At 38.2% G+C, this 22,350-nt stretch overlaps 1 protein-coding gene across 3 annotated transcripts in view; it reads left to right on the forward strand.

Annotated features, from left to right (window-relative positions):
* Positions 1-20,714, forward strand: part of GALNT5 (polypeptide N-acetylgalactosaminyltransferase 5) — a 45,246-nt gene extending 24,532 nt beyond the window's left edge. For all 3 annotated transcript variants that reach the window (XM_053597195.1, XM_053597196.1, XM_053597197.1), the window contains 7 exons: positions 5,276-5,411; positions 6,160-6,279; positions 8,669-8,786; positions 9,800-10,123; positions 14,794-14,874; positions 17,491-17,652; positions 20,526-20,714. In XM_053597195.1, the coding sequence (XP_053453170.1) occupies positions 5,276-5,411; positions 6,160-6,279; positions 8,669-8,786; positions 9,800-10,123; positions 14,794-14,874; positions 17,491-17,652; positions 20,526-20,666 (1,082 nt within the window). In that variant the 3' untranslated portion in view covers positions 20,667-20,714. The remainder of the gene's footprint in view (positions 1-5,275; positions 5,412-6,159; positions 6,280-8,668; positions 8,787-9,799; positions 10,124-14,793; positions 14,875-17,490; positions 17,653-20,525) is intronic.
* Positions 20,715-22,350: the final 1,636 nt, after the last annotated feature.

Below are 22,350 nucleotides of genomic sequence, written 5' to 3' on the forward strand. Positions count from 1 at the left end.
TGGAGCACTCCCATGGCTGAAGAGGCCCAAGCAACTGTGTCTCATCCCACAACATTTCGTCAAATAACATGTGCAATGGATTCTAATATCTTCTTTTCTATGGCATTTCTTTTTTAGATTTTGGCAAATCCCATTAAATTGACTCATGATCCACTAAGGGGTTACAACACTCAGTCTGGAAAAGTACCTAGGGGAGAAGTACTCCTCAAACTATCTAAAAAGAACTTCTATTTCTAATTTCCAATGTTTTGTGGACCTAGTCCCTTGTTAATTATAATAAAAATAGACTACCTGAAAGTAAGGGAAAAATAGATACATAAAATATAAGCCCATTATATATACCTGTATGTTTGAGAATTTGGAAAGAAGAAGAATATATATGTGTCTCAGTGGGGTTAGTAACAGCCTTGATTAAAGATACATCCAATTGCCCTGAGGTGCACCTGACCCCAATAAGAGCATCAAGGGAATTCAGGGTCTGCATTAGCCAAGTATGTAATTCAGGGATTGGCACTAGGCAGGGCTGGCTGAGTCCTCACAAATCCCTCCTTGGTGTTCCACAGCCCTCACTAGTGGAGACAGGCTGGAGACTGCTCAGGGCCCAAGAGTCCCTGTAAATCAGCAATCAACAAAGACACCAGGCAGAAATTTGTTCTAGAATGCTTTAGCCAAAAGAGATTAAAGATACAATAGGACAGACTTTGGCAGCTATCTTTCCTAAAGATTTCTACCTTTTACTGGTCAAAGACAAGAGAAGCAACAGGCAAGGATGAGATCGGGAATCCAAAGACAGGCTGAAATAGGAGTCAAATTGCCCATTTTGGTCCCAGAGTATTATCAGGTTCTCTGAAAGAGTCATCTACAAAATAATAAGGGACCAGACAGCAATATTTGTTACCCTCAGAAATGCCCAGTATGCACTCAAGTTCCAGGGCATGTCAAGCTATTCATCTGACCTATTCAGTCAAGGAGATCAGATCCAACCAATTTCCTGGTTCAGAAGGTTTGAGAGGCTCAAGTAGGACTTTAAACTTTGATGAGCAGTCTCAAGGCAATGGATCTCTGAGAATGATTTGCTACAAAAAGGTTTAAAATATGAAGGCAATGGAGTAAGTGAAATACGAGGAAACAAGCAGATTACCTGGATCCATTACTAGCTTTGAAGATGCCAAATGAGATATTGCCCTTCCAAGAGGAGTCTGCAGTTGGGTACCTGCACTACTGAGAGTCAAAGTAAAGATCGGATTCTCATTTCCTCCACAACAGAGTCTTTAGCAAAATTCTTAACATTTCCTATGAGCATTCCAAAGAATCAGTCAGCTAATGTTAAGTAACTGGATAATAAGTGACATCTAACTCTTGGCCAACTCCAAAAGCAGCACTGGACATCCTTCTGTACACTTCTGCAACTACGGCTGTTGCAAGTAAAACAGGTAGGTTTTGTAGCGTTCCTTATAAGTCATTATGTGAAATTAAATGGCAAACCAGGCCCATGTCCCTCAAGGAAACTTGAACATAACACTCCAACACTAATTGGTACTGGCAGCAATATTCTACATCTAATGACTAATATAAGTTGGGGAGTCCATGCTCAACCAGGAGCCAAAGCTGTTTGGTACATTGAGTACCTTTCTGTTGGCTCCAATATTTTTTTTCTTGAAGTCCAATGAAACTCATCTGTAAATGATCCAGTATTACTGGGACCTACTTTTAAGAAACAGAAAATATTATCAGGTAGCAATCAAGACTGGGCCGAAATTTTGTATCTTTTGACAAATCTCTCCTGAAACCCCTCCTCCAGCCTCTTCCTAGCACTAGTGTTCCATAGCACTAAAGTTAACAGTGATTTATCCTATATTTTCAAATAGAAAGAAAAGAGGATTTTGAATGTTCCCAGCACAGAAAAATGATAAATGTTGGAGTTGACGAACATGCTAATTACCCTGATTTGATCACTACACATTGCATGTATCACTGTGTATCCCATAAATAGTATAATAATGATGCATCAATTAACTTTTTAAAAGGTTTAGCTGATTATTCTGACTGAGATTTAATATTTATCAGAAAACAGTAAATATCAGCCATTTTAAAAATAATTCAGGTATTATGTAGATCTTAGAAATGTCCCTGTAATGTAAAGTTGAGGAAGTTAAGTAAGAAGTTACCCCAGGTGGCTAGGAAAAGCAGAGCTGGGTTAAAAGCAGTTGTATGTAACTTCTGCTCCTCTCACCATGCCCCTCAGCCTCTCAGGATCAGGAACTATGTGTACAATGTCCATAGACAATAGCACCACAATTAGAAATTCCACCAAGAGTCAGTTACACAGACAGCTCCTTATTTTCTTACCTAACACAGTTCTCAGCTTTTATTTTAAAATCAGACATCTGAAAGTAGAGCAATGGCATGTACACATACAAAGATTCTCTTCTTCCCCAAAATAAAACAATGTAAAATTCCAGACTACGTTTTGAGCAGATGCTGCTTCCCTCAGGTCCTGGCAACAAATGAATGAGAATTTTTGTAAGGATCTGGGCCAGGTGGGAAGTGAATGTAGGCTGGGAATGTCATCCTGCTGCCACTGGGGACTTAGGAAGTTAATCTAGGGTCCTTTTACCCTATAAGCCTGACATGGGGACAGGGGTAGATGGTGTAGTAAAGACTACTCTTTAAACTCTGAATCTGAATGAAACACAGGTAGGAGAGGTAAGAGAAAGGAAACTGTCTTTGGCACTATCCAAGAAGACCTTAGCAAGCCATTCACAAATGCCCCCATATACCTCATGTCAAGAGAGGGCTGTGCAAGAGGACACCCTTATGGGATATCTCAGTCCACTGGGATACTGTAATAAAATACCTCAGACTGGGTAGCTTATAAACAGCAATCATGTATTGCTCACAACTTTGGAGGCCGTGAAGTTCAAGATCAAGACACCAGCAGATACAGTGTGTCTAATGAGGGCTTGCTCTCCACTGCAAAGATGGTACTTTGGTCTTCACATGTTAGAAGGGCAAAAGGGGCTCACAATCTCCCTCCAGCCTCTTTTATAAGGGAAATAATCCCATTTATGAGCACTCTGCCCTCATGGTCTAACCATGTCCCAAAGACTCTACCTCTTAATACTAACCATGGTAATTAGGGTTCCACATGCAAATTTGGGGTTGACACATACATGCAGACAATAGCAGAGAACAATAAACTTTCATTATCAAACAATCCATAATGCCCTAAAAATAGGACCCCTAACATGATCAGGAGATGTATCTGCTATTTCCTGATAGAACAGGAGACTAGACGGGGCTTCTGCTTAGCACAGATGGTTCTGTTATAAAGACTTTTCAAGACCAGTCCCAACCAAGACCTATACTCTACTACAAGACCTACATTGTTGACCAATTACTACAATCCTAAATTATATTAATTAAGAAGTAGCTTACAGATTTCAGTGATTACAATCTATCATCCAGATTAATTATTCTGATCTTGTTCTTTCCCATACTCAAAGCTCTGCTTCTTTCTGGCATTTTTTTAAGAAAATAATCTATGAAATAAGTAATCTGCTTTCTAATATCATGATGCCACTTAATAGCTGTGAAACATTACATAAGTTATAAATTTTTGTTCTTTCAGTTTCCTTGCCTCTGAAATGAGATTAAAAAATGAGTCCTGGACTGCAGATTTGTTGTAAGGACTAACTAAAGCATAATACTTAGTGGTTAGAAAAGAGTCTAGCATAGAATGAGCATTTAATAGGTAATAACTGATGTCATAGGTTTGTGAAGAGCTGAACTGAGCAGCTGGGAATTAGAGCAGTCAATTATAACAATAAACAAAAATGAAAGTTGTAGTCAAGTCTTGATCATTTACTGCAGCAGTAGCCATAAGAGGCTGAAGAGTAGAAAGTGCTGGATCCTTCAGTGTTCCATATTTTTCCCCATGGATTGTTACTGGGTAGTGGAGCAGAGCAGAGCAGACAGGAGGATCATCTTCTTGACTGCCCAAGGAGCCCAGCACAAAACGATTCTCTATTTTTGTTGCCACAGGACCCAGAGTGGGGGGAAGAGAAGGCTAGGAGTAGAAAAGCATGAGACACTGAGTCAGAGTGAAGGAAAAAGTCTTCAAGGCAGGGTCCACCTCCAACAAGGTGGTCTTAGCAGAGGCTTTGGCCCGAGAGAGGCTTTGAATGGAGGAACCTGGGCTAGGATTGCAGGTGCACATAACTGCAGGACGGGCAGGTGGAGGAGAGAGAGCACCTGAGTCCTTGACTGTACTCCCTTCAGAGACTGGAGGGAGATGGCTGGGCAGCATGTCTGGGTGGGAGGACAGGAGGCCTGCCAAGTAATGCCTTTATAGTTATCTATGGTTAGCCTGGAGGTTTGCACACAGGATTGGGTCCAGAGCTGATTCCTCATGTTATTATCTCACACACACACACACACACACACAGAGATGCGCGCACACACACACATCACTTATGAAAGATCACCTGGGGCAACGTAAATACTACTGAGGTGTCCCTGGAGAGAGAGAGCATGTTACTTCTCACAACTTCACAACTAACAGGAATAAAAAGAAGTCTTAATAAATACTTCTGTCCTCAAAGTTTCCTTTTGTTTTTGTTTTTTCCTCTCCTGTAACTTTTTTTTTGAGTTGTGGTAAATATATACAATTTATTATCTTAACCATTTTTTAAGTGTGCAGTTCAGTAGTAAGTACATTTGTATTTCTCTGCATTCTTCAGAATTCTCTTAGTCTTGCAAAAAACTCTGGACCCATGAAACAACAACTCCCCATTCCCCGTCTCCTCTGGTCTTGCTGGTTTCTCCTCTTTAATTTCATTTTAGTTCTATTAGGTGATTTTTCCTCTTCATCATTCCGAAGGTCATATTTATGATCTCAAAGTCTCTCTGGTGTTCTGAAACACAGAATCCCAGATCCTGCACCCCCAGACTTAGTGGAACCTACACTCTTAAAAAGGACTTCTACAACTGTCTTTGGTACAAACTGTTCTCTTTGGATTCTTGTTACTCATGCTAAGTGGCATGTCAAATTCTTTCAAATATGAATTATGCTTGCCCCACAAGACTCCTAGGAATAAATATTCCATCTATTTTAGTTGCATTTCATTATGGTAGTAAAATTATAAGGACCAAGAATTCAGTGAGAAAATTGACTTTACAACCACATTTTGGGGCCAATCCTTTAATACCTCTGAAGATGAACTACCAATATGTTGTATTTTTTCATTTTTTTTCTTTCTTTTTGGCTCTCTAGGTGATGTGTTGACATTTTTGGATTCTCATGTGGAATGTAATGTCGGTTGGTTGGAACCTCTTCTGGAAAGAGTTTATTTAAGCAGACAGAAGGTGGCCTGTCCAGTAATTGAAGTCATCAATGATAAAGATATGAGGTAATATCTCCACATTCCACAAAATACTTCTAAGCATGCCTTTAGCCATAAGTAGCACAAAGTTCTGTTATACCCCAAATATGTATATTTAAAATTTTTTTTTTCACGTAAATAAATGTAAATAAAGTAGAACCTCTGAAGATGATCACTCCAGGGACAGTAACAAACTGGTCAAAATACAGGAGTGTCAATGTAAGGAACGAGGTCTTTTGTACTGATGCCTACATTTGGTACATGTCTGGTCTATGAAAATTAGGTCAACTTAAGGAGGTGGTCGACCACAGAGGTTCTACTATATACGGTAAATATCTTGGGACGAGAGCCTGTTAACCCAGTAGTCTATTTGCTTATTACAAATTCTTAACTCTAAATATCAATAAATCCTAATATTATCTAGTTTTTCCTCCTCAATGTTTAGGTGACTTTCCAAAATGTTTATTTTCATCATTCAGTTTTTTTGTATGTGTGTGGGGAACATATGTGCTTCTAAGTTATATTTTTCCTCAAAAAATGGCCAGGACCTTATTAAAAGAAGTGAATAAGCTAAATGTTAGCAATCCGACCAATTATTTACTAATGCAAATTACATTCAGAAACTTTTCTTAACTATCATTAAAAGGTGATGACCTAAAACTATCTGCTTAAGCACTTGTTTCATTCATTTAAGTACATCATGGAGCCAAGCTGATGAAATATATAAAGATGTACCTACTCTCAGGTAGCACTTTTGTTTTTATTCCTGAATTAGTTACATGACAGTGGACAACTTTCAAAGAGGCATCTTTGTGTGGCCCATGAACTTTGGTTGGAAAACAATTCCTCCAGATGTCGTTGCAAAAAACAAAATTAAAGAAACTGATATAATAAGGTAAGTGTGTGAAAGTTAAGACTAGAAAGCAGTCATTTATCTTTTGTAAAAGTACCAAAAAATCAATTCTACAAAAGAGCTATATCCTATCACTCTATACACATCAAGAATTATAATTCTAGTCAAAATATTACCAAAGCAAATAGTTTTCTTGAGAACTTAGTTTCCCGCTTCCAAAACTTATTTTTAAATAGTCAATGGCACCTTATTCATCCCTGAACCCAGAAAAATTGACTAATACTATCTTGTTTCCTAGTATTTATATGTAAGAAACACAAACTAGTTGAACATGCTGCATAAATGTGGTATAAATACACCCAATATGAAAGTAAACACAAGTTAAAAATTAAAAGTAAGTAATAGTAATAGAAATATCGTCCTAACAGTAATAGAAATATCATCGTAATAGCTGGGGTTAGGATTTTCTTTTACAGTCTAATCCTACCCACTCCATGGGAAAGATGCCAAATTCTGTGTATTAAGAAGCAGACACAGAAAGTGTAAGTGAATTAAAATTTGGACTTCACTACTGGATAAACTGGGTTGAAGAATATGTCTTAGACCTGAACCCAAAATGGGAAACCAAACTAGGAGCTTCCTATTTCTTCCCCAGCATCAGGGGCTCCTGGACAGGTACTCAACCAGCCACAGTTAGAGCAGCAGGTGTCCTGAATGCTCCTTGCTGGGGAGAAAACTTGAGCAGACACAGGCAAGCAGGCCCCAAGAGGAAGCCACGCCCAGACTGCGCACTGCAGCATGTTTTCCCTGGACTTCCCCCTTGGTAAATCACACCTCCTCCCTTGCCAGATCTGCTGCCTTCAGAATTGATACCTCCAGGTAGTAAAGTGGGGGGTTCTGTCACTTACTAAGCTCTGTGTGCCAGGCATTTACCTCCCTCCGTGACCCTGAGAGGGAGATGGTAGTATTTACTTTATGGAGATGAAGAAATGGAGATTTAAAAGAGTTAAGTAATTTTGCCAGGGAGAATTTGAATTTGAGATTCAAACCCAGATCTGCCTGAACTGAACACTCTTGTCCCAATCCTACACCTAAAGAACTTCTTTGCATTTTTCAGACTCCCACTTTGAGGGTTAATATAGTGGTTGAGTTCAGACTCTATTGAACATAATTTAGGAAGAAAATGCATTTTGAGTAGTCTGGGAAGGAAAGCTGGGCTACAGAAAAGACATGTACTCCATAAATGATGGAAGAGGCACAGCGGTGTGGAGCAGGAATGACCTTGCCCTTGAGATTGCTGAGCACAAAGCAGGCTCTCCATAGACAACACTTTCAGCTGGCCCAATGGTGACCACCATGGGAAGTGATTACTGCCTTGTCCATCTGCCAACTAAAACAGTTTCTATCGCCTATGAGAAACAAAGGTAATGAAGGCTTTGGAGCCAGACTGTTTGGATTTGAATCTCAACTCTGCTACTTACCAACGGTGGGAACTTGAAAAGTTTGCTTAACCACTAAGTGTTTGTTTCCTTATTTTTACATGAAGAATAACAGAAGTAGCTGTTACTTAGATTGTTTTCAGAATTTAATCAGATAATATACATAATGCACTTTAAAAGTGCTTACCACATAAAATATTGTCAGCAAGTTTGTCCATGGTTGAGAGGCAATAGCAAATGAGTTAAGATAGAGTCAAGTCCAATTGCCCAGTGTGAACCCAAGGTGTAAACCATTCTCATCTTAGGCCCTGAGAAAATTTCTTACCTTCTCCATGTTGCAGATTCTTACTAACAGGACAAACCCACGAGATTTTTGTGAAGTCTAGCATAATACACATATCATACTTACAGCAATGCCTACATAAGTGTTGTTAAAACTAGCAAACTTGAAGAATTTGCGTTATAGTGTTAAGGACAAATAAGAATCCTAGGCTGGGCACAGTAGCTCACACCTGTAATCCTAGTACCCTGGCAGGCCAAGAAGGGATCTTTTGAGGTTTGAGACAAGCCTGAGCAAAAATGAGACCATTGCCCCCCCAAAAAATTAGCAAGGCATGGTGGCACATACCTGTAGTCCCACTTACTTGAGAAGCTGAGACAGGAGGATTGTTTGAGCCCAAGAGTTTGAGGTTGCAATGAGCTGTAATGACACCACAGAAGTGAGACTTTGACTTAAAAAAGAATCCTGATTCTGTGTTGCATTTTTTGCTGGCCTGAATCAAGCTCTGCCACCATAAACCAGGGAACTTGTCACTTACATACTATTTGTGACTCTATCTCAAGACTTCCCTACACATGGTAGCATTTTTGAAGTGCCTCTACCTTCAATACAAATGAGTAAGATAAACTTTCTGAAAAGATTAAAGATAAAATAACCGAAAGATAAATTTTCATGATGTGCAAGTTTTAAAAACAAATTTTTCTGTTTGTAGGTGTCCTGTCATGGCTGGTGGGTTATTTTCTATTGATAAAAATTACTTTTTTGAACTTGGAACATATGACCCTGGTCTTGATGTTTGGGGTGGAGAAAATATGGAGCTCTCTTTCAAGGTATTATCAAGTGTTTCTTGAGTTTTCTTTACAATTAAGAGTTTATATTTTCTAAATTGTTTCATTTTTACTAATATAATCACAAATGTGACTACCACTGAGAAAATTTTACAGAAATTTTAGAGTCTCTGGATTAATTTTTTCATATCCCAGATTGAATATAAAAAAAATCAATTCCTGTCATGATTTGTATTATTAGAGTGCCCTAATATTTCACACCATTTCTGCTTTTAAATATGGGGGTAATGACATCTACCATTCAGCATAAATGTTGTGGAATTCATATTGATACAAAATAACTCTCCTGGAACATCTCTCCACTATACTGTAAGGGATGGAATCATTCCACAGTGGATCATTTTGGAGAACATAAATGACAGAAATACAAATTAGTACTTCTAGAACAGGCCACCAAGGGCCACTTGTATCCCCTAGCTCCTTTGGAAACATTATACGATCATTTATAGAATGTTTAATTAACACTTAAGAAAAGCTTAGCAACAGCAATAGTAGAAAATATCCAAAAAGCAAATGCTTTCCTATAAGATTGGGCAGTCTATATTAAAAGGGGTATAACTTTGGAGTTTCTGATCAAGAAGAATGATTTTTAAGTTATGCTCCATACACTTTCTGGATCTCCCCAAGATGAGAGAAGGGGAAAGTAAACAAATGGACATTGATCATTTTTCACTGATTCAACCAACAGAGAACTCATGTATTTTGTACACTGAGATTCTGTGATGATTTTTTTAGGAAAGAAAAATGTTTCTACTGAAGGTTAGCAAAGGAAAACATTATACGAGTATTTTACCGATCTTACAATGGTCCACGGAAATACTCAAAAGGGTGTAAAGCTGTTAAGTCTGATTTTCTAAGGCAAAAGTGTGTTCAAAGTTGAGATCACTACTTCAGGCAGAGGAACAAAGTCACCAGGTAGTGTGTTGTCATTGTTAACTGCCCGTGACTGGTGGACAATCATTTGATAACTGATGCTTACCACCAAATTGTTGCAGGTGTGGATGTGTGGTGGTGAGATTGAGATCGTCCCATGTTCCCGAGTGGGCCACATATTCAGAAATGACAACCCCTATTCCTTCCCCAAAGACCGGATGAAGACAGTGGAGCGGAACTTGGTGCGCGTCGCTGAGGTCTGGCTGGATGAGTACAAGGAGCTGTTCTACGGCCACGGGGACCACCTCATAGACCAAGGCTTAGATGTCGGCAACCTCACTCAGCAAAGGGAACTGCGAAAGAAACTGAAATGCAAAAGTTTCAAGTGGTACTTAGAGAATGTCTTCCCAGACTTAAAGGCTCCCATTGTGAGAGCCAGCGGTGTGGTAAGTTAAGTGGCAACTTAAAATCTCACTCCATAAACACAAAACACAAAACTCTTTCCAAAACATGTAGAAAAGGATGAATTATCACATTATAAATATGTATAAAGGCCAACAACATATGCCAGTGGGACAAAGCATGGTTGACAAATATAGATAAACTTGAGGTCATGTTTATTGATTAATTCAACAAACACCTATTGAGTATCAATACACCAGGCAGTATTTCAGATTTGGATCACAGGGTGATGAAGATAGTACATTTGATTCCTTCTTTATGTAGCTTAAGGTTAAGTAGAGAAGAAAGAAAATAAACAAATAATCAAGTAAAGGGTAAACACGAAATATTAAAGCTCTCATTTAGGAAACTGTCACAATGGTGACTCCTCAGAGTTGTCAAGAAATCCCCTCTGAGGAGGGGACTTTGCAACTGAGGCCTGAAACACCAAGTGTCTGCCAAGCTCTAAGGAAGACAGTGCTAGGCAGAGGCTCCAGGTGGAGCAAAACTCCGAGACAGGTGAAAGTTTAAGGCATTCAGGAACTGGAAAGAAGATGAATGTTGATGTCAGGGTATGAAGGGGAAGAGTGGGAGAGGAGGGCAGGAGTCAGATCGCACAGGTTCTAGTAAGCAAAGTAAGGACCTTCCAACCTTCCTTCCTTCCTTCCTTCCTCTAAATGTAATGAGAAGTAATTGGAAGGTTAAGCAAGGGGATGACAAGATTAAATTAGGGTTTGTAAAGATGTCAAAGAGGGATTAAAAACAACATAAATTTTTACAAAACAGAAAATAAAATTCCAGGACATGAGAGAAGGTATTAAAGGGAAGAAACTAAACTGGATAGGTTAGATTGAGTACAAGTCTAAGGAAAAATATAGAAAGAGGAGATGCTGGAGGAAGGCCAGTTCAAATCCACTGTGGGGATGAAGCTTCAGGTGAAGAGGGCGGTAAGACTTGAAGCATTTACCATAGAACATGTTTAAGGATGATTAGTCAATTTTTTGCCTAGGGCTCCTCCACAGTCATGTTTATTTCTAATCTTGTTCATTTCTGACTTAATTTTTACTTATAAATATTCTTTGATTCCTAAGATATAAATATTCTTTGTTTCCTAATATATAAATATAAAATATTCCTAATTTTGTTTTCTTTCAGAGTTTCCTTTTTCTTTATTCAAGACATTCCCAAACTTGGCCCTTAGTAAGACTACCCTGTTAGCTCAGGTTTTCTTAGTTCTCCCAAGGATGTGGATTATACAAAACCAACCACTCCCTCTGTCTGGCAAATCGCCTGAAAACAAAGACTTAGAAAAGCCATTCCCTTTGACAGTATTAGGGAAGTCTAGGAAGGATTTGACAGAGAGGAAATCAGTCTAAAATTTGCTTTGTTTTCATAAAACTCAACTGATAAATAAGTTTATGTGACCTGTTTATTATGTAACATAATATATTATAAAATTGTCATTTTTATAAGCCCAAATAGAATAGCAGCTACTTGAGGTGGCCCAACCTGATACTTTATCAAACACCTTGGATTTATATATACTATTCAAATAAAAAAATTAAATATATCTGTAAAATAAATTTATAATTATTAAGTCAAGTCCCTGAGCAAGAAAAAAAGAAAGAAGTAATTCTCACCATTAGTAATTTTTTCCTGTCTTGACAAGGCAGAATCTCAGCAAGAGCACTACTGAACATTAACCACCAGAGGACACTAAAAAACTACCTTTTGGTTCGATCATGACGCTAACTCGGATAAAAGAGCTCCCACGAATTTTTGAAACACTCTCCTTATGAAACAGCCTTCTGCTGATGCTTGAACTATAATATACAAAAATCTAGCAAACATTTTAAGTACTTTTAAAAAATTAATTTCTTCTATTTTCCTCACTATGTTTTGCTTTCTTTAGACAAACTTGAATAAAGATATATTTGCTCCCTTCTGGAGCTACCAGTAGAGAGCATTATAACCATTTTTTAAAAAATTAGGACCTTTTACCAAGTAGTGCAGAATAAGATTAACAGACCATTATTTTGGATAGATCGTCTTGAAAAGCTCCATTAAAGTAAACTCTGCAATTTCTTTGGGTTAGTTCCTTCATTTCCCTTCTTTCAACCTTTGAAATTTATTTAGTCATTTAGTCAGTGGAAATTTTGTGGGTATTTTTTAATGAGAATAAATTATTTCTTAATGAGTCAAAATATATGAAACTAATGAAGAAAGACCTCACCAAAAATGTATTTTACATTGGATTGCACTGTTAGTGAACAGTCTATAGTTTATGTTTAAGAATTCCATGGTAAATTGGACTATATCCACTTTCTGAATTGGAAAATGAAATAATTTAGTATGGCTAATTTAAAATGTATATACTATCTGATTTTTTTAAAGAATTAAATGGTTGACAGTTAAAGCATGGGTATAATTTTTTAATAAAAATGAAAAAATTTAAAAACCATTCATAATAAAATAAAGAACAATTCCTTAGCACTCCATATATTATTTCTATTTTTTAAAAAGTAGTTTCCCCCATAATTTCTGGTAAGAAAGAAGGAAAACATCCTCAAATGAAATTGGAGAAGGACAGACAGAAAAGTTTCCTTTTTCTTTCCAGTGCTTTTTAGTTCTTGGAAGAAAGGATTGTACAAAATAAACACAAAGAAATCAGTTACACTGGGGTTTTCCACTGTTCTGAACAGTGTTAGTTGTGCTTCCATAATGTTCCCTGGTGTGGTAAATTTGGGAAACAATCATATTACATTGTGAGCAGCAAGCTGAACATTAACACTCTGAAGTTTCTGAGAACTTGGAGGGCAGGACCATCCCGTTCAGCTGTACTGAAAACCGGAGTGTTCCAAACTTGTTTGAAGATAGACTATTTCTGCATAATCCACAGATGTATGTACAGGAGCTTATATTTCCCTCTGCTAAGAAGGGGGAGAACAATTGGGGTAATTTCTTTCTTTAAACTCCAGAATTATTCTACCTTCATGCATTTCTGGTTACTCACTTTCCTGAAGCTCATGGTGGTTGAATTCTTCCATGCCTCATGATACACTATAGACTGTTCACTACAGACTATTCACTAACTGTTTAATCCAATGTAAAATGCATTTTTGGTGAGGTCTTTCTTCATTAGTTTCATATATTTAACTTCACATTTACCTAGGATGAATTGTCCCCTTCCACATTTGTCATTTTTAATCAGAAAGAGAGCTTTCTTAGGGGATTTTTGGTGGAGAATCCATACTTCTAGAATTTGTGGTTTTCTATGCCAGGAGCATCAGGAGTTACCAGCCTGGTACTATTTTCCATGTTTGTTTCGACTGAAGGTCTTTGAGGGTTCCTATCCAATCTAGTAGTACAAATTTTCACTTCAACCCAAATGAAGGTTGGTGTAAGGTTTCAAATTCCCAGACAGGATGTAACTTCCCTGTTTTCTCTCTGTGCTAATGTGTAAACTGTTTCCTTAGTACACTGTTTGGCTGAAGGTCCAGCTCTTTAGTTTCCCACTTTTGTGTGGAAGAGCTCAATTCCAACTCTCTGGCTCATCCAGGCCCTCATTTTTCTCCCATCTTTATGAGGAGGCAAGTCCTTTTCTTACCAACATTTACAGTTTTCCTGGTCACCTTCATTTTTTATATATTTTGTGATCCACAAGATGGCCCTTAGTTTCTTGCAAGCTAAGCTCTAGAGGTAAAAGTGAGCACCAACCCACCAAGCACCTGGTGATGGAGTCTGGCGACTGTCTACATCAAGGCTGCACCCCAGAGTCAGCAGAGTGAGAACGCGTTGTTAGACACCACAGGACATGAAGAGACAGAGATAGTGTCCCTGGCTACAAAGGCCCTCGACACCTCCCACCTCAGGAAGCTTTCCTGGGATACGTAATACAGATTCCTCTTTGCATAACTGATCTAGAAATCTGAAAGGCCTAAATTGCACTATGAACCCACCGTCTCATTAGCCCCATACACAGTGTCAAAGGGAACAAAGAAATCAACGTTTTTCTATATTAAATGGTGACCTATAGAAAGCTACCTCCATATTTGACCCTGCAAATCCATTAAAAACCTGGGGGCCTGCCAGAAAGTTTCTTTATGCTCGGTGCTGTATTAGCTTTCATGACTTTCCTATAATGAATTGTAGCTTGCTGGAGACATTAGGAAGATTCTGACAGGGAATCTGCTATTCTTTGGAGGGCTCAATTTATCTATGATTCTGTGACCAAGCAGTCAAAAAGCATGAAGGGGTCAGCTAGGGAACGTAGCCCAGGGCTTTTATTTTGATTAAATTACAAGTATTTGTTCAGACTTTGAATATATGCATCAGATAAACTTAGGACAAGAAAATAACTACTTTTCATGCCACTTTTTGCTCGTTCCTTATTCAGCATTCCAGGCAAGGGTTAATTAATAGCTTCTGTTTGTGGGAGCTGTGACTGAATCACAGGCCTAATTGACAGATTGAAGCTGTACTTTAGCAAGATTACATTATGTTTCTGTTAGAGATGGCAACCAATAAAATCATACAGTGTGAAGTAAGGCTAAGCTATTAACTGTCTCTTAACCTTATTATGGTTTTATATTCTGTGTTTTATAAATGTGTCTTCATGTCTTGTTCTCCTTTAAGATATGTCTTTGTGATTTCTATTTTCTATTTTGCTTCCTAGCTTATTAATGTGGCCTTGGGTAAATGTATTGCCATTGAAAACTCTACGGTCATTCTAGAAGACTGTGATGGGAGCAGTAAGGTATGCTGAAATTGGGTTTTATCTCTTGGTAGTTGACAGGTACAGGATATGACACATTCATTGTCCTGTTGAGAAAGTCATCTGTGCCCAAGAGAAATACCGACTTAATCTCTCGATTTCTATATATCCTAAAGCAAAGACAGTGACTGAAAGAGTAAAGGTAAGGGATGGATCTTGAAACCAACCCATTGGATTCATCCTGTCTCTAGCATTTGTAAAAGTGTTAATTTTGCAAATTTTCTAACCTTTGGGTAAATGATAATGATAGTGCCTACCTCTAAAACGGATATGAGGCTGGGATTAGGTAAGCAGGTAGAACAATACCCAAAATGTAGTGCTCCTTACATGTTGGCTGCAATAATAATAAGTACAAAATGAGGAAAATGTAATATATAAAGAAAATAAAGAGAGAACATATTTGTAAATAATCCTTTTGGGGGAGCAATTTTACTCTTGATTTCACTACCTTTTCTCCCCATTCTCTGATGTCTGAAAGGGTAAAGAAAATCACATAATCCGTGATCCATGGTTAGAATCTCCATGTCAAAACTCCTTCCACCTCCAAGTGCTGTGGTTAGGAGAGGGAGAAAGGCCAGGGAGCCCAGAACAGGGATTCCTTCCACCATGCTGGAGGGAAGCTCTGAGTGATCACACTTCCCTCTCCAACATATGTTTCCTAACAGTTCTATGTTCTTTGGAAACAGTCATCTGGTTCGAGTGCCAGATAGAACTCACAGGAACATTGGTTAGTGAGTAGAAAGCAGCTCTCCAAAGGTGCAGAACCCTCTTTGGTAGAGACATGCTTTTGCAGTGATAATGTAGGTTTGACAAGTCTTTGTTTTGACTTAGCGATATTGATTATATTTTTTAACACATACCATCTCTACCTCTTAAGTAAGAGCTGCTACTAGAAAAAAAATGTATTTCTGTTGCTGTATTTCAGCTATAGATTGTAAACCTGAAGCTAAGGGAACTCATTCTTAATTAGGAAAGAGAGAAGACAGATGGAAATGAAAAGTGTCAAAAAATCAATTGCCAGAAATAACTTTCACTTATTAACAATTCATAGAGGAAATAAAGTCACAAATTGTGAAGCAAAATCACAATTAGTCCAAATTATATGAAAGGAAAATATTAAATGATTCAATCTTTCAGGACTCATCATTGTAGGGACTTTTTGTGTCTAAGTAACAAGCATTTCACTGAAAGCCAAAGTTCTGCTTTTGATAACCATTGAGTCTTTCCAGGGGAGAGGCGAATGTATGAATTAGACAGCCTCTGCCTTCCACAAAGCTCCATCTCCTTTTTTTATCTCAATCCTCATTTTTAGCTTCTGCCTCTTGTGGTTTGCTTTTGGCAGAATAAATGACTCTTAATACTAAGCCAGTGACTATAGCATTCATCCCCCAAAAGCTCAAAAGGAATAAAATCTTAGATTGAAACATCAAGCCCTATCCTTCACCTTACCTAAAAAGTATCCTTAGTTTTCAACTTTAAAGCCAGTTGAGATGTCCTTTTTCAAGGTAATATCTACCTTACCTTAGCAGCACATAAGTTCCTTATAATATGCTATTCGTCCATGCTTCTCACATTTTCATATGCAAATGAATTACGTGGGGAGTTTGTGCAATGAAGATTCTGAGTCAGGAGTTCTGTGATGTGGCTGAGAGTCAGCATGGCTAACTAGAACTCAAGTGACGGTCATGTTGATTCAGGGACTACCTTGCAAGTGTCGAGGTCCAACACAATTACTGTAATTTAACCTACACATCAGAGTTCAACTTCCATTATATAACCAAAAATTTCTTACGCAAAGGCATTCAGAGTTTTTCTTCCAAATACATTTCTACACGTTAATACATGTGTAGTTTCTCACAGATCCAGAACCTTAAATTGACCAGGCAGATAATACTAGGTTGTAAACCACCAAAGAAAATAGTTTTAAGTATTGCAAACATGGGTTCAGTACCTTATTTGGTATTTGTTTGAGATACTGGTAACTTTATAAAATTGGACGTCTTCAACAGCACTTCCTGCAAACTTGGAGGCCACATGATGATTCAATGTGTTATTAGCAAAGAATGATATTAACCTTTCCTACAATAGAAGTACAAAAGGAATATAATTGTCTAGATAGTTTTAAATAAGGACAGATAATAATTTCCACCAAAGAAATCCAAGGCTGTGGTTGGGATCTCCCTGTAGTCACCCATGACTTAGAACCTTAATCAATGAAGTCATTTGAACATTCCAGTACTTTAATCACCAGGGTTTTCTATAATTTAGGACACCTGAAATGATATCCATTACAGATATGTATTAATTGTACTAAATATTATAATTTTATTATTACAACTAACATTTCTCAAGGGCTTACAGTGTACTAAGAACTTGACAGTCATTGCCCCAAAACGCTGAGATAGGTACAACTGCTATCCACCTTAAAATGAGAAAAATGCCTATCCTATCAGAATGAAAAGTGGTAATACCAGGACTTGAATATAAAATGTCACATAGAAAGCCTGTATTAATCATCACTAACAAAAATGTTTGATAAAGCCTTGCCTACGTGTTTGTTGCCTGAAATGACCTTCTCTTTATTCAATCCCCTCATAGCTTCAACAATTTAATTACACCTGGTTAAGACTTATTAAGCAGGGAGACTGGTGCTTGGCCCCCACGCCTGAGAAAGGAGTCCTAAAGCTGCATCCTTGCGATAACAGAAACAAAGGGCTAAAGTGGCTGCATAAATCAACATCAGTCTTTCATCCAGAACTGGTAAGCAAAATATTTATAGTCTTCATTTATATGTCTTCTTTACCATAAATTTAACTTTGAATTCAAATGGGGCATGCCGCCCTTATTGCCAGCTTGGCCAGTTGGAAGTTTTAAATGTGTTTGTCGCAGTGGGGGCGATGTAAAAGTTCACCCAGACAGATAAACAGATTATTTTCACCAATTGTCAAGTCCTTTCTTGCTTTTTCAAAATGTATTTCAAGTGAGTTACTTCAAATAGAAGTCACCAGATTCTTATGGCGACACTGCTATCATTTGCTTCCATCAACAATGCCAAAGAATACGGCTTGCAGGCGAGAACCGGTTCTCACTGGTGATCAGAAAAGTGTATAAGGAGAGTACATGGAGAAAACAAGAGGCAGCATGCTTCCAGCAAGCTCGCAGTTTATAATACACTGATTCCCCATTCTGCCTTTTTTTCAGAAAAGGAAACTTTTTCTCGACAAGGAAACTTTTTCTCAATGAGGAAACTTTTTCTCATCCCCGATGGTTCCCAGAGCCCTGTACCCTCAGAGGTTCTCCTGGAGCCAACTCTTACCAGTTTGTAGGGGCTGATGGAGTGCATTTCTTGCTAAATTTGAGTTCAGAAATACTTGGGAGCTCAAAATCAGCCATGATGGAAAATTTCGCCCAAGAAATCGGCAGATGCTATTGGATCACGGGATAGTTTTGCAGAAGTCCAGTTGTTAACATTTACTAGAAGACCCCCTGTTCTACTAGATTTGTTCCCAAAGTCCTCTTGGGTTTTTGCAATTGTACTTTAAAAGGATACCAACTCATAAGTGTTGGAGTAAGATCTTGGTTTAGAATCTTGGTGTGGCAGGAAAATCTCAGAATTGCTACCTTAAGTTTATTATCATCTGAGCAGCAGGCAGCCACCAAACCCACTGTCTGTATTGGGTACACAGAGCCCATCATTTAGCTCAGGGCTGGCCCCAAAGACAGCACATTCTTTTCTTTAGGGTGCATCTGTTCTTTTCGATGTCACAGCCAGTGACAATTCTCTTCCCAACATGGTTTCTTCCTACTCAGAGCTAAAATCAGGCCCTAAACAATTCATTCTCCAATTTTCCTCCCATTAGATATTCTCCTACTTTTCAATTCCTTCTGGATAGTTCTTTTTCTCTTTAATTACAATAGTTATTCTTGAATTATCCAGAAAAATTAGGAATTACGAGCATATAAACTGCTAAGTTTATTTGACATAGTGTTGATGAGATCTGTAAAACTCTATTAAAAAATTGCACATTACACATTACCTTCTCCTTCCTTAACCCTGTGTGGAAGGAGGAAAGAGGGAGAGAAAGAAGCAGAGAAAGATAGAAAGAGACAGAGAGAGAGGATGACAACTAAAGCACATCCGTTAGTTCCAGAAGGGGATTATGGAAGAGATTTCAGACTGATGAGACAGTATCTAGGAGCAGATTCCCCTAAACAGTAAGCTGGTTTGGTAAAGAAAATAATTAAATTAGATGGCAAAAACTAGAAAGCCTTTCCCTACCTCATTTGCATCTATGAGGTGTGACATGCTACGCAGCTTCTCCTGTGCGGGGCTCCCATTTGGAGGCTGCCCGGTGTCGTGCAGATGAATGGCTTAGTGACCAGTTTTCTTCTTCTTCCAGTTGGGTCTTCACACCAAACCTCTTAGGTCCACAAAGGTATATAAGTTATAAAGAACAACAGAAGCAGAGAATGAAACTATGAATAACAGGAGCAAGTCTCTCCTTTTAGAAAGAATTAGGGGGTATAAGCTTTATGGAGGGGGGGAGTGTAATAGTGAGTTAGAGCCCTGGATACCAATGAATTGTTAAAATTCTATACACTTATCTAGGTCAGCCCTCCCCAGATATTCTGGATTTTTGTCAAGCTTAAAGGAAATAGTCTGAGAGGTGGCTTCTAGAATTAGGGGCATGGAATGCTTCTCCACCAACTGGTTCCCACATCAAATGTCTTTAGGTTGGAACCAAGTTATTTGGTTACCTCCTTACAATCTGCTGGCAGAATAGTGTAGAAAATCCGGAATGGTTTTTCTGTAAGGCAAGCTCCTTTACAAAAGCTTGAGCATACTCAAGCATCACATTTCCAAAGTCCTACAAGGGTGATAATATCTTCGTAGCAGTGCTTTTGGCATAAAATGGCCTGAAATAATGTCCATAACTAGAAGTGAATAAGCACTTGGAGGCCTTTTCTTCTAGCTCAAGTGGCCCTAGAAGCTCGTATTCTCCTGGCCACACCTGCGGCCATCTCAGCTATGGCCCCAGAAGTGGTGGGGAGAGAAGGGCTCCTGGGAGAGCGAAGGGGCAGACTCCATAGAGCAGATGGCTGCCGTGGGAGGGCCATGTGACCTTTATATTTGCCAGGGAAACACTAGCCCTACCAGATGTGTCTCTTCCAGCTGGGAGGCAGCCACTTTCTCAAGGGACATTTTCCTGAAAGTTTGTGCCAAAAACAAAGGTGTGCATTTTACATAGCACAATATGGTCCCTCCCTTTTTCTCATGGTGTTTTTTACTTTACCATCAATGAGGTAGCCGTTATTCATCAGGTATAATAAACGTTATCTGGAATTATTTCCCTTTAGATAATATAGTTATCAGCCATATGATCAGATCATTCTTTTTCTGCCTCCTGAAAAATTATAAGGCTTATAACTTGGAGAAGTGTGATAACTTAGTTTGAAACAGAGACAAATTTCTATCTTTTCCAAAGTCTGGGTTTATGTTATTAATTTAATCCAGAAGCATTCTTTCAAATATCAAAAATATAATTTCCTTTAATTTTTTGTTGGTTTTCATTTCTTTATGTCTCAGTTGTCCTATACAATCTGTAGCTCATTCCCAGATCCTTTCTCTCCAGGTGAATCACATTGTTTTTGAAAACCATCATCAGTTGTCCTGCTTGGAAGGCAGTTTTTCTGAGAAGACCCTGAAAGTCGCTGCTTGTGACCCAGTGAAACCATACCAGAAGTGGAAATTTGAAAACTATTATGAAACCTGAAGTGGAACTAATTTTTTCCCCAAGTAAATCCATTAAATACTGTGAAAACACCAGTGAACTTGGTGACTGTATTTCTCAGTGGTAGTTTAAATTTTCGATTTTAATAGGATTTGAATGGAATATTTTTGTATAAATCACAATATTTGAAACACCAAAAGATAACTCAGGGAAACAGTCCAACATGGAACTGGGGTCCTTGTTCAGCACAGTGTGGCCTTTGGACTTGCCTGCTTCCCCCTCAGTGCTGGAACTCATTCTGCAAGTTTCCCCACACAAGCTAACTGGTAACCACAAATGAAGACAAAAGTACTCGGGGAAATACAATGATACTTATGGTGCCTGGACTTGGTAATGACCAGATCTTTTGGCCCAGAAGTAGGTATGATCATTGAGAACCTGGTACTTTATTTGCTGGGGTTTTTTTAATTAAACAAACACTTCTTGACTGCTTATCACTAGACGAGTTCCGATGCCCACAGATATTACCTTAGTGAAACCCCTCCAGATGCCGTGTGTGTTTACCTAACAGTTTGAAATAGTATTGACCTACAATTGATGGCCTTACTTGCCAGCACATTTCAATCCAGATTGCTACACAGTGTGTTTTCCCAGTCTGAGTCCATCGAGAAACTTTTAAATGATGAAGAAAAGGCCTCCAAGTGCTTATTCACTTCTAGGTATGGACATTATTTCAGCCCATTTTATGCCTTTAAACTACACTTTGGAAAGTTGATCATACCAACAACTGCCAAGACTTAGAAGAATATTACAAAATAATAATAATAAAAAAGGGGGGGCAGCAAAAACGCAGGTGGCTCACAACACCCTGTAGAAACCAAAAATACATTTAAACATTGAACTCACTCTAATGCAAGGCCAGGTGAGAGGAGTTAAAACAAGTAAAGCAGAAATGGAGCTGCTGAAAGCTTCTTTTATATGAAAATAATAACATACTACTTTAGAATTAGCAGCATTCACAGGAATGAAGTGCACTAAAAATGAGATTTCAAAGTAAAAATAAAGAAAACATAGTGAAAGGGGAAGAAAGGTAAACAACTCTTAGGGAGACAGGCAAGAAAAAAATTGCCCTAAATTTGCCCAGAGAAGAAAGGGAGCCTGGTCATTTTATGGAGTTAAATAAAAAATAAAGCCTTCAGTGCGGACCCAGGGGTAATACTGACAAATTTGAAGAAAAGTTAAATATTGCTTTGATCCAAATGCAGCCTCAACTTTTAAGTATACTAATACTTAGGCCTGCCAGAAAAGAGCCTAGAAATCAGGATATCCTTTCCATTCATTCAAATAGGAAAATTGATGCCCAGAACACAAATTACCTGCCTAAAAATTCCAAGCTGGTTAGTCAAAGAATCAAGGTTAGAATTTGGATCACCAGAGACAGGGCTCATTCTACTGCCTCAGGCCACTGGCCTAAACAGATCTGCTCCAGAGTGTCCTTAGAAAGAGGTACACAGATATTTTTGCGAGGGTTGGGTCCCTGGAGGATAGCTATGAAATAATCTTGTTATTTTTCTAATTATTTTTCTATTCTAATTATTTTTAAATAATTATTTAAAAATACTTAAATAATCTTTAAATATTTTTTAAAAATCTCCATTCAGTTGAGATGATGATGAAACTGGGTATGTTTAGTTCTGACTTCCTGTTTAACATTTAATTTTAATTC

Source organism: Nycticebus coucang, chromosome 7, assembly GCF_027406575.1.
Source record: "Nycticebus coucang isolate mNycCou1 chromosome 7, mNycCou1.pri, whole genome shotgun sequence".
Classification (NCBI taxonomy): Eukaryota; Metazoa; Chordata; class Mammalia; order Primates; family Lorisidae; genus Nycticebus; species Nycticebus coucang.